General features: G+C 41.0%; 1 protein-coding gene across 6 annotated transcripts in view; it reads left to right on the forward strand.

Annotated features, from left to right (window-relative positions):
* Positions 1-11,946, forward strand: part of NUP93 (nucleoporin 93) — a 76,111-nt gene extending 64,165 nt beyond the window's left edge. For all 6 annotated transcript variants that reach the window (XM_083870405.1, XM_083870406.1, XM_083870407.1 and 3 more), the window contains 10 exons: positions 128-319; positions 525-651; positions 764-836; positions 1,166-1,210; positions 2,681-2,797; positions 3,427-3,545; positions 5,427-5,544; positions 5,915-5,998; positions 6,713-6,841; positions 11,570-11,946. In XM_083870405.1, the coding sequence (XP_083726531.1) occupies positions 128-319; positions 525-651; positions 764-836; positions 1,166-1,210; positions 2,681-2,797; positions 3,427-3,545; positions 5,427-5,544; positions 5,915-5,998; positions 6,713-6,841; positions 11,570-11,680 (1,115 nt within the window). In that variant the 3' untranslated portion in view covers positions 11,681-11,946. The remainder of the gene's footprint in view (positions 1-127; positions 320-524; positions 652-763; positions 837-1,165; positions 1,211-2,680; positions 2,798-3,426; positions 3,546-5,426; positions 5,545-5,914; positions 5,999-6,712; positions 6,842-11,569) is intronic.
* The last annotated feature ends 901 nt before the right edge of the window (positions 11,947-12,847 follow it).

Here is a 12,847-nt window from a genome sequence, read left to right on the forward strand (position 1 = left end):
GTTTTGGCTGGCACCTAACAAACAGTAACAATACACTGTGACAGGAAGCATCCACTGTCAGTCATCTTTGGTTGCAAAATCATGAAAATGATGTGAAAATGCTACATGTGTTGTGGTTTTTTTTCAGGTGAATCACATTTTGCAGTGAACCAGCCACCTTTCCTCTACTTCCAAGTGTTGTTCTTGACAGCACAGTTTGAAGCTGCAATTGCATTTCTTTTCCGGACAGAGCGCTTGCGCTGTCACGCCGTTCATGTTGCTTTGGTCCTGTTTGAGTTAAAATTGCTCCTGAAAGCATCTGGGCAGAGTGCACAGCTATGTAAGTCCTACTTGCTTTACAGTAAGTACAGCCTTCAGAGTACCCTCTAGAAACTGCAGGTCTGTGTGATTGATTGAAGATTTATCAGAACAATCTCATAAAAGTTAATAGTTTTAGTCTGGGTCATGGTTCTGACTAATATGAGTTTAGGATCAGCATTTTCCTGGCATTAGATTTTCTGACAGTGCTGTTTCTGACATTGCAGTAAGCCATGAAGCTGGTGACCCTCCTGGTGTCAGACGTTTAAATTTTGTGCGCCTTTTGATGCTTTACACCCGTAAGTTTGAATCAACAGATCCGAGGGAAGCTCTGCAGTACTTCTACTTCCTCAGGTAGGAGCTAATATATGTCTTTAGATATTCTCCTAGTTATTACTGTTTCATTATTTTTATCTGGAAGGTTCTCAGAAACAGAAGTACCTTCCTCCCTCTCTTTCTTTCATAGGAACGAGAAGGACAGCCAAGGAGAGAATATGTTCTTGCGCTGCGTTAGTGAAATAGTAATTGAAAGCAGAGAGGTGCGTTTGGCCATGCTTTACCTTCCTCAGTTAAACTGAAATTTGTCTCTTCATTAAAATCTTTATTAGTCAGGACAGTCTTAGAGTGCTTACTTACTCTTTCTGCCTCGTGCAGACCCAGATACAGAAGGTCTTGCAATGGCCTTATGTTTAAGACATTTAATCATGTCTTTTTGTCTGTTATTTAGTTACAGATACTTTTGACATTGGTCACTGGTTTTTATTTCATGACTGTGTCTTTGTACATAATAACTATGTTATGATATATGTGCAATTCATCTCTCTGTTTTTGTTTCCTTTTTTCTTTCTTTACATCTATGTGGATGTAGTTTGATATGATTCTTGGAAAGCTGGAAAAGGATGGTAGTAGGAAGGTGAGTTCACAATTTTATTTTACATTAAAAGTACAACCTATGTATGATTTCCAAAGTAGTTGTGAGGCTATTTGACTTCTTTTTGTTTTTCACTAGCTAAATTATTACTGTGTTTGAATATATTCAAGTTCTCCCAGTATGAAATCATTTCACAGAATAATCTGTGACCTGCCCTAACAAAAGGCAGGTCAGAAACTGCAGACCAAACTGTGTTCCTCTAGACAGCTGGTGTAACTGAAGAAGCAAATGGCATCAGGTAACTTTAGTGAGGTCAGAATTTCATCTTCCCAATAGGAAATGGAATTTAGTTTAAGTGGGCCTGTGAGAATGTTCTGTTAACCAGATTGTGCATGTGAAAATGATTTATGACATCCTAGTTCATCTCACAGAAGAAGTGTATTGCAGTCCTTCAAAAATCCTTGTAGCTAAAGGAACAAGGACTAACATACCACAAGCATAGCCACAGCTACCCTGACCTTCATATAGGTGAGAGTAAGTATTGGATCAAAGTTCAGCCATTTTTAGATGTGATGGATCTTACTTCCAGTGCAAAAGCAGTTTCCTAATAGCAAAATGTAAGATTACGCAGTCTGAAGATAAAGGAAACCTTAATGTTTTACCTCAAAAGAGGAGAGTGCATGCAAATGATGAACATTTTAGATCACCAGTGAAGTTTTTCTATTTGCTGAGACAGCTTTGCAAGATTCCTGCATAAAGCAGACTTCAGAATCATTTACATCTTAATTTTAAGATTTGGGCTCGTACTGCTGTCAAAAATGGGGGGGAAGTTATTTCTGGCAGGAATTTCTTTTAGACGTCTTTATTTTGTCATTTCAAAAGCAGTGAGATTGCATACCAGAGAGCAAGGTAACTTGATAATCTTTACAAATATTTTGTTATTTTGCATTTTCTTTGGTGTGAAACCAACAATTTTAAGTTTAAAATAAATTCTTCTAGATGCTATAGTATTATTTTTGCATCCTCAACTACAGTAATTTCTAGATATTTTTAAATCTTTCATCTCTTTTATTCTACATGTTTATTATTTGTTTTAAAATTCTTGTTGCCCTTTCATTTATCTGTGTGAGATGTCATTCACAATCTGTCATGCCAGCATAGACAAACTGCATCCCTGGAGCCCTTGGAATGCTCTGTGCTGAAGTGTTTTGTGTTTTCTTCTCTGTGTCATCAGCAATTAGCAGCTCAAACTCTGGGTTATTTTATCTGGGTCATTTTGAATGAATTAGAAACCAAGGATGTCTCAGTGCTGACTCCGTTTAGGAGAGAGTCCCTCTTGCAAGAGCTTGTTCTATTTTTAATGTTTCACTTTTGCACATTCCCATGGAAATGTAGAGGCCATTCCAATCATAAGCCAGCATGTAAAATATTCATTGACTTGACAGAATATTCTGGAGTGTTTGAGCCTTCTGATTCCTCTTTTCTCTTTTCATTTTTGTCTCACCTCTTTAGCCGGGAGTGATAGACAAGTTTACAAGTGACACAAAATCCATTATTAACAAAGTGGCTTCTGCAGCAGAAAATAAAGGATTGTTTGAAGAAGCTGCAAAACTGTATGACCTTGCAAAGGTATATGTCTTGTGTGCTGCCTGAAGTATGTACTTGGTTCACCTTTTTCTCTTCCAAACATTCTACCTGTGATTAGGAGGTTAAATTCCATCTCAGAGATTGAATTGCCCTTATTCAAGCAGCTTATTTCTGCTGCTGAAAGAACAGAGCCACAGGCTGCATGAAGAGATGTTTTAGTTAGCAAATCCAGATGGATTGTGCTCCAGGGATTTAGGTTTAGGACATTGTGGCTCCTGATCAATGTGCTCTTTTGAAAAGAGTGCCCCATGCATGATTTAATTCTGTCTAGTGCAGTTATTTACCTGGAATGTACTCTTCCAATTTCATAGACATTGAACTGAAGTCTAAAATACTTAGTCTTTATACTGAGTACTCTTGTTTCCTTTTAAAATAGAAGTGGATACAACCATAACCACTGTTTTAGAGAAAAACTAGTGGGAAATGCTTTTTCCTATGACCCAGCATCATTATGTTGCTTACAGCTAGTATGATCTTGGCTCTTTATGGGAGGGAAGTGGCTCTGGGCTTACAGTGGACACCATTGCATGAGACTTTTCTGCTTTTTCAGTGAGATTAAGATACTATGTTCCATCATGCTCCTTTTATTTGTGTAATTTTAATGCCAACAGAACCCTGACAAAGTTTTAGAACTGATGAACAAGCTCCTTAGTCCAGTTGTTCCCCAGATCAGCACTCCCCAGTCAAACAAGGAGCGATTGAAGAACATGGCCCATTCCATTGCTGAGAGGTAAGACTCAAGTAAGGGCAGGACTGGGTGATTCACCTCGACTTGACCTGGGGCTGTCAGTGCTATGAGTGTTAGCTCCTGACATTGTTTCTGCAGGCTGGACTGTGGCATCCACTGCAGTGTATTTAGAAAGACAAAGAAGAGGTCAGAATTTACCCTGTCCTGCTCGTGATGGCTTGCAGTACTGAAACCAGAAATCTTCAGGGGCAGGTCAGGTAAATTTGGCAAGAAGTTTTATCTGTAGGTGAATCAGGATTGCCAGCTGGAGATAGAGTCAGTTAAGGAGCAATAAATATTGTGAATTGTATGTTTTATATTAATTTTAAAGCAAAATATTGTAAGTCACTGAGTTGTTGCATGCAATTCACTTGTTTGAAATTGCTACAAACCCAGTAATTCATCGTTGTGACGATAGTTCAGTAGATCTCTGAAAACTGCTGCTTTAATGAAAACTTAAAAGGGAGTATTTAAGATGAACTGTGTATGGCTAATGCAAGCACTGGACCTCATTTCCACAGCCTGTTGTATTAGCCAAGTACTGTGTGGTGTCCAGAAAAGAAAGGAAGCAACTGAAAGGAATGTCCCCTGCTGTATACTAATTAGGGTATGTGCTTGAGAGACATCAATGCTCAAGATTCATTAGCAGCTAGAAGTTAGAAATAACCTGATTGTGAAAAGCTGTAGTTGCAAAATATGCCCATGATTTTTTAAAATCGTCACCTTTTGGTGCATCTTGCCATGGTGAATGCCGGGGACAATTCCTGTATTTTACTAGAGCAAAATGTGGATACCTATGAGAAATGCCTTACTGGTTTTTATCAACCATTGAGCTGCAGAGAGAATAAAAATATACCAAGCCCACTTGCTGGCACTTTGAAATTGGGAAGACAAATACAGAAATGTATTGATTTCCATCAGAGGCCGTTTCCTTTCTTCTTTTTACAAGTGGCATTTGCCAGTCACTTCTTCTAGTCAGCCTTTCCTTCATTTAGTCAGGCTGGGATCAAGTGAAAATTGGTGCCCTATTGACTTAGTGAGACTGATTTGGTGGTAGACATTAAAGAGAATTAAATCTATGACTTGAGTTAAAGCTTCAGCGAAGGCTGTAATGGGCTTTTTTGGTTTGCTACATGCTTTGATCTGTCTAAAAGCACTAAATACTACTGTGCAATAATGCCACTTCACAGCTGCAAATCTGGGTGATTGCAAAGCCAGAGCAATTCTTGTCAGTTGAATGTAAGACAGGGCTTTTCCTTGTGTACTGTCCTGATGACAGTGCTGTAGGGGTGCAGCATTCCTCCTGTGTGTTCTTGTGATGCTTTTGGAGCAGGGGAGACACCCAACAAAACGGTCAAGAGGCTACATGGCCCATCTGCAGCACCACTCTTGGGGAAACAGCTGCTTTGTGCCCTGATGCAGTTAGGAGTGAGAGCAGGCAGCCCTCCAGTTCATCCCATAGCCAGTGTAGCTCCTGAGATCATGCAGGAGCTCTTAATCCATCTTTAAGTCTTAACTTCTTGCCTGAAGCAGGCAGTTGTGCTGGAGGATTGTCTGCTGTAAAACAGCGTGTTAAACATGCTGGTACAGAGCTTGCCTTGCAGGTCTCTGCTGCCTGGCACTGTTTCCCCATGAATGTGGGAAATGTAAACATTTTAAAGGAAACAAATGCTGGATTTGATGCAAAACTGGAAGTAATTAACAGTGTTTTTAAAAAGGCACAAACTGTGAAAATTCTGCCTCCTGCTTAAGGAGAATGAAAGCTGTCCTTTGTTAAATGCCCTCTGTCCTTGAGTTTGATGTCTCCACTTCCAAGAATTGCAAGGGCACAATTATAAACAGTTGCCATTTTGCACAATAAAATTGTAACACAATTTCTTTCAGGTACAAAGCGCAGGGGATAAGTGCAAAGAAATCCATTGACTCCACGTTCTACCTTCTGCTAGACTTAATCACATTTTTTGATGAATATCATGCTGGTCACGTTGACAGGGCCTTTGATGTAAGTTTCAAGAGTTCTGTTTGAAGTGTAGCCTTCTTAATGCCCTTGAAAGCCATGTCTCAAATAACATCACTTTAAAAATTGTATTTAATGAATTAGAAGGGACTGCAATGTTATAGGAATTTTAAAAGGTGTTTCTCCCTGTTGCTTGATAAACAAGATGATCTTCCTGGAGCCTTTTTGTAGACATTGAACAAAATATTCCTTTTGCTCAACAAATTGATGAGATAAATCATTAAATGACAATGAAATTATTTCTCTTGAATGGAAACAGAAGCATTTCATTAACACTTCAAAAACACACTTATTTAATATATATGGTACATAGAATGCTGATTATCTGTCCTGATTCCTGCTTTTCCTTTTGAAGATTATTGAACGCCTGAAGCTTGTACCTCTTAGCCAAGATTGCGTCAAGGAGAGAGTCGCTGCCTTCCGGAATTTCAGCGATGAAGTAAGTAATGTCTTGGGTTTAGCTTCCTAAAGCCTTTTGCTTTGTTAGAAGGATCTTAAAACCTTGTCACCTCATCATTCTTATTCTTTAGCAGAGAAAAAGGATGAGATTATTTTGATTTCATACAAGTCAACTCTTGGCTTACAACTTTTTCTTCTTAATGCTGCTCTTTTGAGCACTAGAATTCACTACCCAGAAATCCTGTCTCCATTTTGAAGAAGGTAACTGCAGATGTGAGCCTCCCTGAACTTACTGAGTTTCATTCAAGAATTCAGAATATTGAAAACTTTTAACTTGCTGGTTACTTAGTTCTTCTGTGCTTTTAATGGTCACTAAGCATTTGTAGGGTGTTTGTTTCCTTCCCTCTAAATTACAGGAATTAATGGATTTGTGTATTAGCAAATGAAGCATAGTGGAAAGCTGTTACTGCTCTTGAACTGTTTTAACTGGAGGGTGACACTTTTTTTTAGGCAGTTGTTGTGTGTATTTGGGTGCTTTGGGGGGTTTATCTGACCTGCTGCTATCAAACATGAAGATGCAGGCACTGGGCATGTCTGTCCTAAAGCTCTGGGTAAGTGTTTCTGCTGGATGGTGCAGTCAAAGCAGGGATAACCATTACACTTGTGACTGTTACAGGAATCTGTTTAGTAAGGCTCATGGTTCTGTCAACCTGCTTTTGCTGCAATGTGTCTTTTTTCCCCCTCCTTTGTGTAGATCAAACACAATTTATCTGAGGTCCTGCTTGCAACCATGAATATTTTATTCACCAAGTATAAGAGGATGAAAGGCACAAGCCCAACCACTCCTGCCAGACCCCAGAGGGTAATGGAAGACAGAGATTCGGTAAGAGTATAATCCTCACTGCCTGACAAGTTTTCCTGTATTCTGCTGGTTTCAAGAGACTGGGCTTCAAGTAACTGTGAATCTCTAATGGTCTTGGTTTTGGCTTGCTCAGTTACTTAGAGTCTTGGTCTACTGAGCTTGTCCAGGTGCTTAGTCTCAAGGCTGGTCTCTGATACCTTCAGCTTTGTGTAAAGAAGGATTGGAACTGGGTGATCTTTAAGGTCCCTTTCACCCTTAGCTGTTCTGAGTCTGTGATATTGCTTTAAAATTCATTGACCTAATGGGGATAGCAAAAATTGAGCCAATGGAGATGCAAAGTTTTATATTCACCTCCTAGCAGGAGAAAACTTGCTTCTTAGTGGAATCTTAGATAGTAAAGCAAATGGGCAATGTGCAGTGTCTCTAGTATGGTTAATGTTGCTGCCTTGACAACTGAGCTGTTGCTTTTTAAAAACCTGATTGCCGCTCTTTTCATTTGAGTAAGTGCCCATCTCTGGTGGAAAGGCCTTCCTTGACTCTTCCCCTCAGCTTGCTTCTGTAGTGATGCAGGCCAACATTTTCCAGATGTTCTTGGGTGAAGCACCAAGATGCTTGAGCACATCCCCTTGGTGAATGCCAGCATTGTTCTGTTGCCCCTGCAGGAAGTGGGCAACTTGCTTGCAGCAGTGCTTAGTCTGGCTGCTGTTGGAATGCATGACAGCAGTGGGTTTGATTTCACTGCTCGAGCTGGTGCAGAGGCATTTCCCCAAGCCACTGATGGGAGCCTGCCCCTCCAGCAAGCTGCAGAATAGGTGGAATTTAAACAGCACAGCCAAATTTGTGAGCACTCTCCTGCCTGCATGTGGGGTTGAGCAGAAGGGTTCACAGCCTAATTCCAGCCAGGTTTGGTCTTGTAACTCTTACTAAGTTAAAGCTTCTGCAGGCACTTGAAACCAAGGCCAAGCTATTCATCCTGTCTTAACAGATTAGAAAATAAATATCGGCTCCTTATGAGAGTGAAAAACCAACTTGGGCCATAGCCAGCTTTATTCCAGGCTTCAGTCAGCTGCAGAAGTGCCTTTGATCTGTAAATTGTAATATTGGTAAAAGTCTTAGTAGCATTTTTAAATTACATAGAAAAATAAAAGGCTCGGGTAATGATGCAGCTTTTGTCTTTGGGGCACAGCCTGCGAGAGCTACAGGATCCTGCCTCACAGGAGTGCTTGTACTCTAGATCAGCAGCACTGGAGAAGGGTACACACTGCTTGGGCTTCTCCCATCTTAAACTCTACACGTGTGAAGAAGTCCCAGGCTAACACAATCTGTTACTTGCTATGTCTTCACAAGGTTGGCACTGAGCAAAGAGTGCCTTAGCTCCTCGCTTTCCAAGTGAGCTGTTTGTTTTGATTTTGTGATTTCAGTCTTATGCCTCATGTAGAAGGATTTGCCATCTCCATAGGGGTGGAGTGCTGTCAGGTGTCAGCTCAGAATGAATACCATGGGCTGGTTGGGGACGGGATTAGCAGCTTTGCTGGCAGAGGTTTGTGTGGAAGGAGGCCACCATGATATTGTACCATATCCCCAATGTGCTCAGTGTGAACACCACTTCATACTCATGCACTCTTCAAATTCTGTGCTATCACAGTTGTGGAGATGAACTGATAATGTACCTTGCTAAAAACCCTTGAAAGTTTTCCTTATTTCATGTTTTAAGTTTTGTTAATCAAGCTCCAGGCCTTGTGATGGGATCTCATGGCAGCAGGGTGTCAGTGATGTTGGGAGCACGGGGTTTCTGAGTCACAGATCTCTGGCTGCCATGTGCAGTACAAGCTGTGCTTTGCCATCAGAGGGAACAAGTGTCCACTGCCTCTGTTGTCAGTGAGGGGATAAGAGAACAGCTTTGTGACTGGAGTGTCGCAAGGGAGCGTAAATCTGCTAATGTAGGATTAGTAAGAGAGAAAACCTACCACCCTGTAGCTCCCATCTGCCTGAAGATTTGCATGTGCAAATAAATACCAAGCATGGGTGCATTCAAGGTAAAGTGAGAATGGCTTTAGCATGTGTTGCCCTTTTTTCTTACCCTGAAGAAATTCTTCCAAGACTGCAGGAGCAGGGAATTTAGATTGTTTCAGTTGGGAGGCAACTCAGGCAGTTTTGGTATGAAGAAATGAAGGCATTACGGATGTGAGGAGAGAGGTGTTTCTTCAGCAAAATCTCATTCACTTGGACAGAGATGGCAGACATGAGCTTCAGCAGGCTGTGCATGACAAGAATTTGTCTCCTGAACTTCCCTGGGAGAAGCGTAGCATTTCCATATTCTCTGGGGAAGCAAATTTATGGGGAAATCAGGCCCTTTCAGAAGCTTTGACAGTCTTGGCACATTGCCCAGTAGACAATGCAAGTGAAAAATTACCTTTCCTTGAATAGGTCTTTGAAATCCCTGGCTTTTCTTTAGATCCATCAGAAAAGGCAGATTCAGATCCCTTGGTTCATCATAAGAAAAGATAATTGCTGTTTGTAACTCTGAGGCTTATTCTACATAACAGGGAACAGCGTCCCCCAGAGAGGAGATCAGAGCCCTTGAATTTGTTCTCTGGTACCAAGCGCTGCTCTGCCAACTACCCTGAGTGGGATCCTGCTGCTGTGGGTGGGTCTTCAGCAGGAACAACATGGACCTGGCAGCACGGGCAGGATGGGAGGAGTAGGACTGCTGGAGCACCCCCTGAACCCAATAATGCTCTCTGTTAAACATTTCCTGTCCCACTTTGGAGGCGGACTGGAGTTTACTTAGGAAGGATCAGGTTTTGGGTCAGAGCTGGTATTTCTGCATTGTGTTTGTTTCAGAATGAAATCACCCTAGCTGTGTTTCAGGTATTTTTTTATGTATATAACTAATTAGTTTCGGGAATGAGGGAGCAAAGTCCTGTCCCACTTGGCCTGATCCATTTTGTCAGATTTCAGGCAGAGATTGCAGGGACCCCAACCTGCAGTGCTAGAAACCATGGCTGTGGTGACAGCCCTGACCCAGATGCTGTGAGTGCATGACAGCAATGTCATAGGCTCCTCACCCCAGTCAGGGGTGGTGAACTCTCTGGAGCAGCCCAAGGGCATTATCTTGGCAAAATTAGGTCATGAATGGAATGGAATTACTTTTTTTCTTTATTATCTATGGTCTTACTTAAAATTGCAAGTAACTCTAACGTTCATTAAGTAATTACAGGCAATAGAACATCTAGACCTCCAGGCTGCTCTTAACCTCTGCAAACCTCTGTTTGTTCTTCCCAAAGTATTGTTTTGATTTTTAAAAATAAGCCAGCTCTGGTATCATTGCTGCTGTAAAGAGAACAGTGACTCACACTGCTCCTCAGCCCTTCTTAGTCATGGTGAGAGTTTTTTCCTCTTAATACTTTAACTCCAAAGTCACATACCTTGACATGCTCTTTTTTTCATCTACCACCTGTTTTGACCTCCACTGAAAAGCAGCAGCTCAGACATAATTACACGGCCTCACTGTAACACATTTGGGAGCAGGCTGGGAGACTGTGACTGGAACAGAATGAGTGATTTTCAGGCCACCTTGTCAAGTTGCCAGTCCACTGGTGGTAGCTTGGGAGGGAAACTGTCCTGGGAGATGTTAGCAATTAGGTCAATCTAGGGAAAACTCTCCCAGCTTTTTCATTATCAGCCTACAAAGCTTCTCTGTGGCTGTAGAATAACAGACTGGTTTAACATCATCCTGAAAAAGGGGTGGAATTGGCCAAAGAGGCATCAGAGATGGTGTTTATAACAGTTCCCAACATTGGAATGGGCTTCAGTCAATTCTCAGTTTAAGTTCCTGCTCTCAGATTTACCATCCACATGCAAACAGCAACCTAAAAAACTTTGGCTTTCCCTGCAGTAAGTAGGTGAAAGCAGGATATGAACAGTGGGATCTTCTAGTACAGTAATTTTGTACAGTAACTAATGTACTTCTAGTACAGTAATTTGGAGATGCTTAATATTTAATAAGAAACACCTGTTAGCAATCAAAGCAGTCTGAACAGTTGTCTACAAAGATTTGGGTTTTCTGTATTCTCTCTCCTACCACTTACTGGGATGACTTTCCCTTTACTTTAATAACAGTTTTAACAAATAAAACAAATTATTCCCGGATTCCTTCAGCTGTTCTGTAGTTGTCTGGTGTGCAAGAAGGGGTTTGCTTGCTTTGGGCAAAGGTCTGAGTGGGCTTGGTGCCTCTGCTTTCCTTGTGTTACTGGCAGGAAGAGCCTTTGAGGAGATTGGTATGTTGCAGGTGATGCTGGAGATCTCCAGGTGTGTGTGGCATCTCTGATTTGTTTCTAGTGCTTCTGCTTAGAGAACATTAATGCTGCATTTCAACAGGATCAACTTTGTTTTGTAAGGTGGGACAGAATCCTGTTGCCCTGGGAAAGCCCACTTCATGCAGAAATTACAAGATTGCTGCAGTACAGCAATGCCCCACATTGCTAAAAATGTTTTTTCTCAGTTTTTTTTCAAACAAATGAGATTACTTTTTAAGCAAAATGGTAACTTGACATGCTTTTAATGGTTAGAAAAGGGAATAAATTGGATTTTCTTCAAAATGCAGGGACTCTTTTTCCAGAGAGCAGCTCTGAGAAATAAATATTACATGTGCTGGTTTGAAGAGTATTGTATCATTGGTTTTTGGTTGGGTTTGTTGGGGTTTTTTTAATACTAAAAGTAACTGTACTTTGTTTTTTTGTTTTATAGCAACTTCAGTCTCAAGCTCGTGCGCTGATAATGTTTGCTGGGATGATCCCATACAGAACATCGGGAGACACAAATGCAAGACTGGTGCAAATGGAGATCCTTATGAATTAGCAGAGCAGCTTTGGCTGGGGTTGCAGCAGCCTGTGCCTGTCTTTAGTACGTTCAGAGGGCCCATGGGACCAGTGTCATTTTGTATTCTGTATTTTTGTTGACAGAAATAAATTTCTTTGGTTTTGATATTTGTTTTTGACATTTTCATTTTCACTGATTCTTGTGCTTTTATGTTTCTTTTTAAATTTTATTTTCAATTGGTTTACATTTAGAAATTTATTCTTAATTAGTTAATAGGCTATGCAGAAAAAGAAGTCATAGCTCTGCAGTAGGGACACAAATATGGAATTTTATAGCAGAAGAGGAAATGGAGCAGAAAACTTTGATTTATTGCTTAATGAACTTACAGCTGAGAAACTTTAGGGGGTTTTGAATGCATGTTAAGTGTTGAAAACATGTCTGATGCCCCACCCACCCCTGTGACACTGCCATCAGTCCATCCGTTGTCTCGTGTGGCTCATGTGCTGCTGTGGTGCCGGGGAGCTCTGTGTGCTGCACAAGGTGCTCACAGCCCTGGAGCTCTGCTGAAGCTTTTGCAGGAGCAGCTGGGTTGGTGTATTTTGATAGGAGAGTTTGTGAGCAACACGTGAGTTTTGAGTCAGTTGCATTTTGAGTGGGCCCCTGTTGAGTTTGTCAGAAGTGAGGAAGCTGAACCAGAGAGGCCCAGGTGTGGGTATATTGAGTGTGGGTGGATATTATTGTTGGTTTAGCAGGAAACCTGAGCCCTACAAAAGCAAGGAGCTTGAAAAATGGTTACCTTTAAATGTTTTGAGCTACAATTAAATAAGAGTGAAAGCCCAAGGAGCATGTTATAGTAGAAACTTTTATTTTTAATATAACTGCCTATCTTTGAAAAAAAAAAAAAACGAGAGGAATGTTGGTGATTACTCTTACTGCTCCCCTGGTGCTGTCTCACCCTCTTGTGTTACTGGGATATGAGAACATGTGGAGTTTGGAATGCAGAGCAGGCAGCAAAATGTAGGGGCTGATTTCAGCCTTTGTATGTTAATAATGATCATGGGAGAGAATTCATCTCCATTTTGCAATGTCTTAGTTTACTAGGATGGAGGAATATCTGACTGACACAATGACAATTTTTCAATTACTTTTTTCACCAGAAATGTTGTAGCATAAGTTTTATCCACCTTTTGGACAGGAAGCAAAGGG

This window comes from Zosterops lateralis (genome assembly GCF_965231275.1).
Source record: "Zosterops lateralis genome assembly, chromosome: 12".
NCBI lineage: Eukaryota > Metazoa > Chordata > Aves > Passeriformes > Zosteropidae > Zosterops > Zosterops lateralis.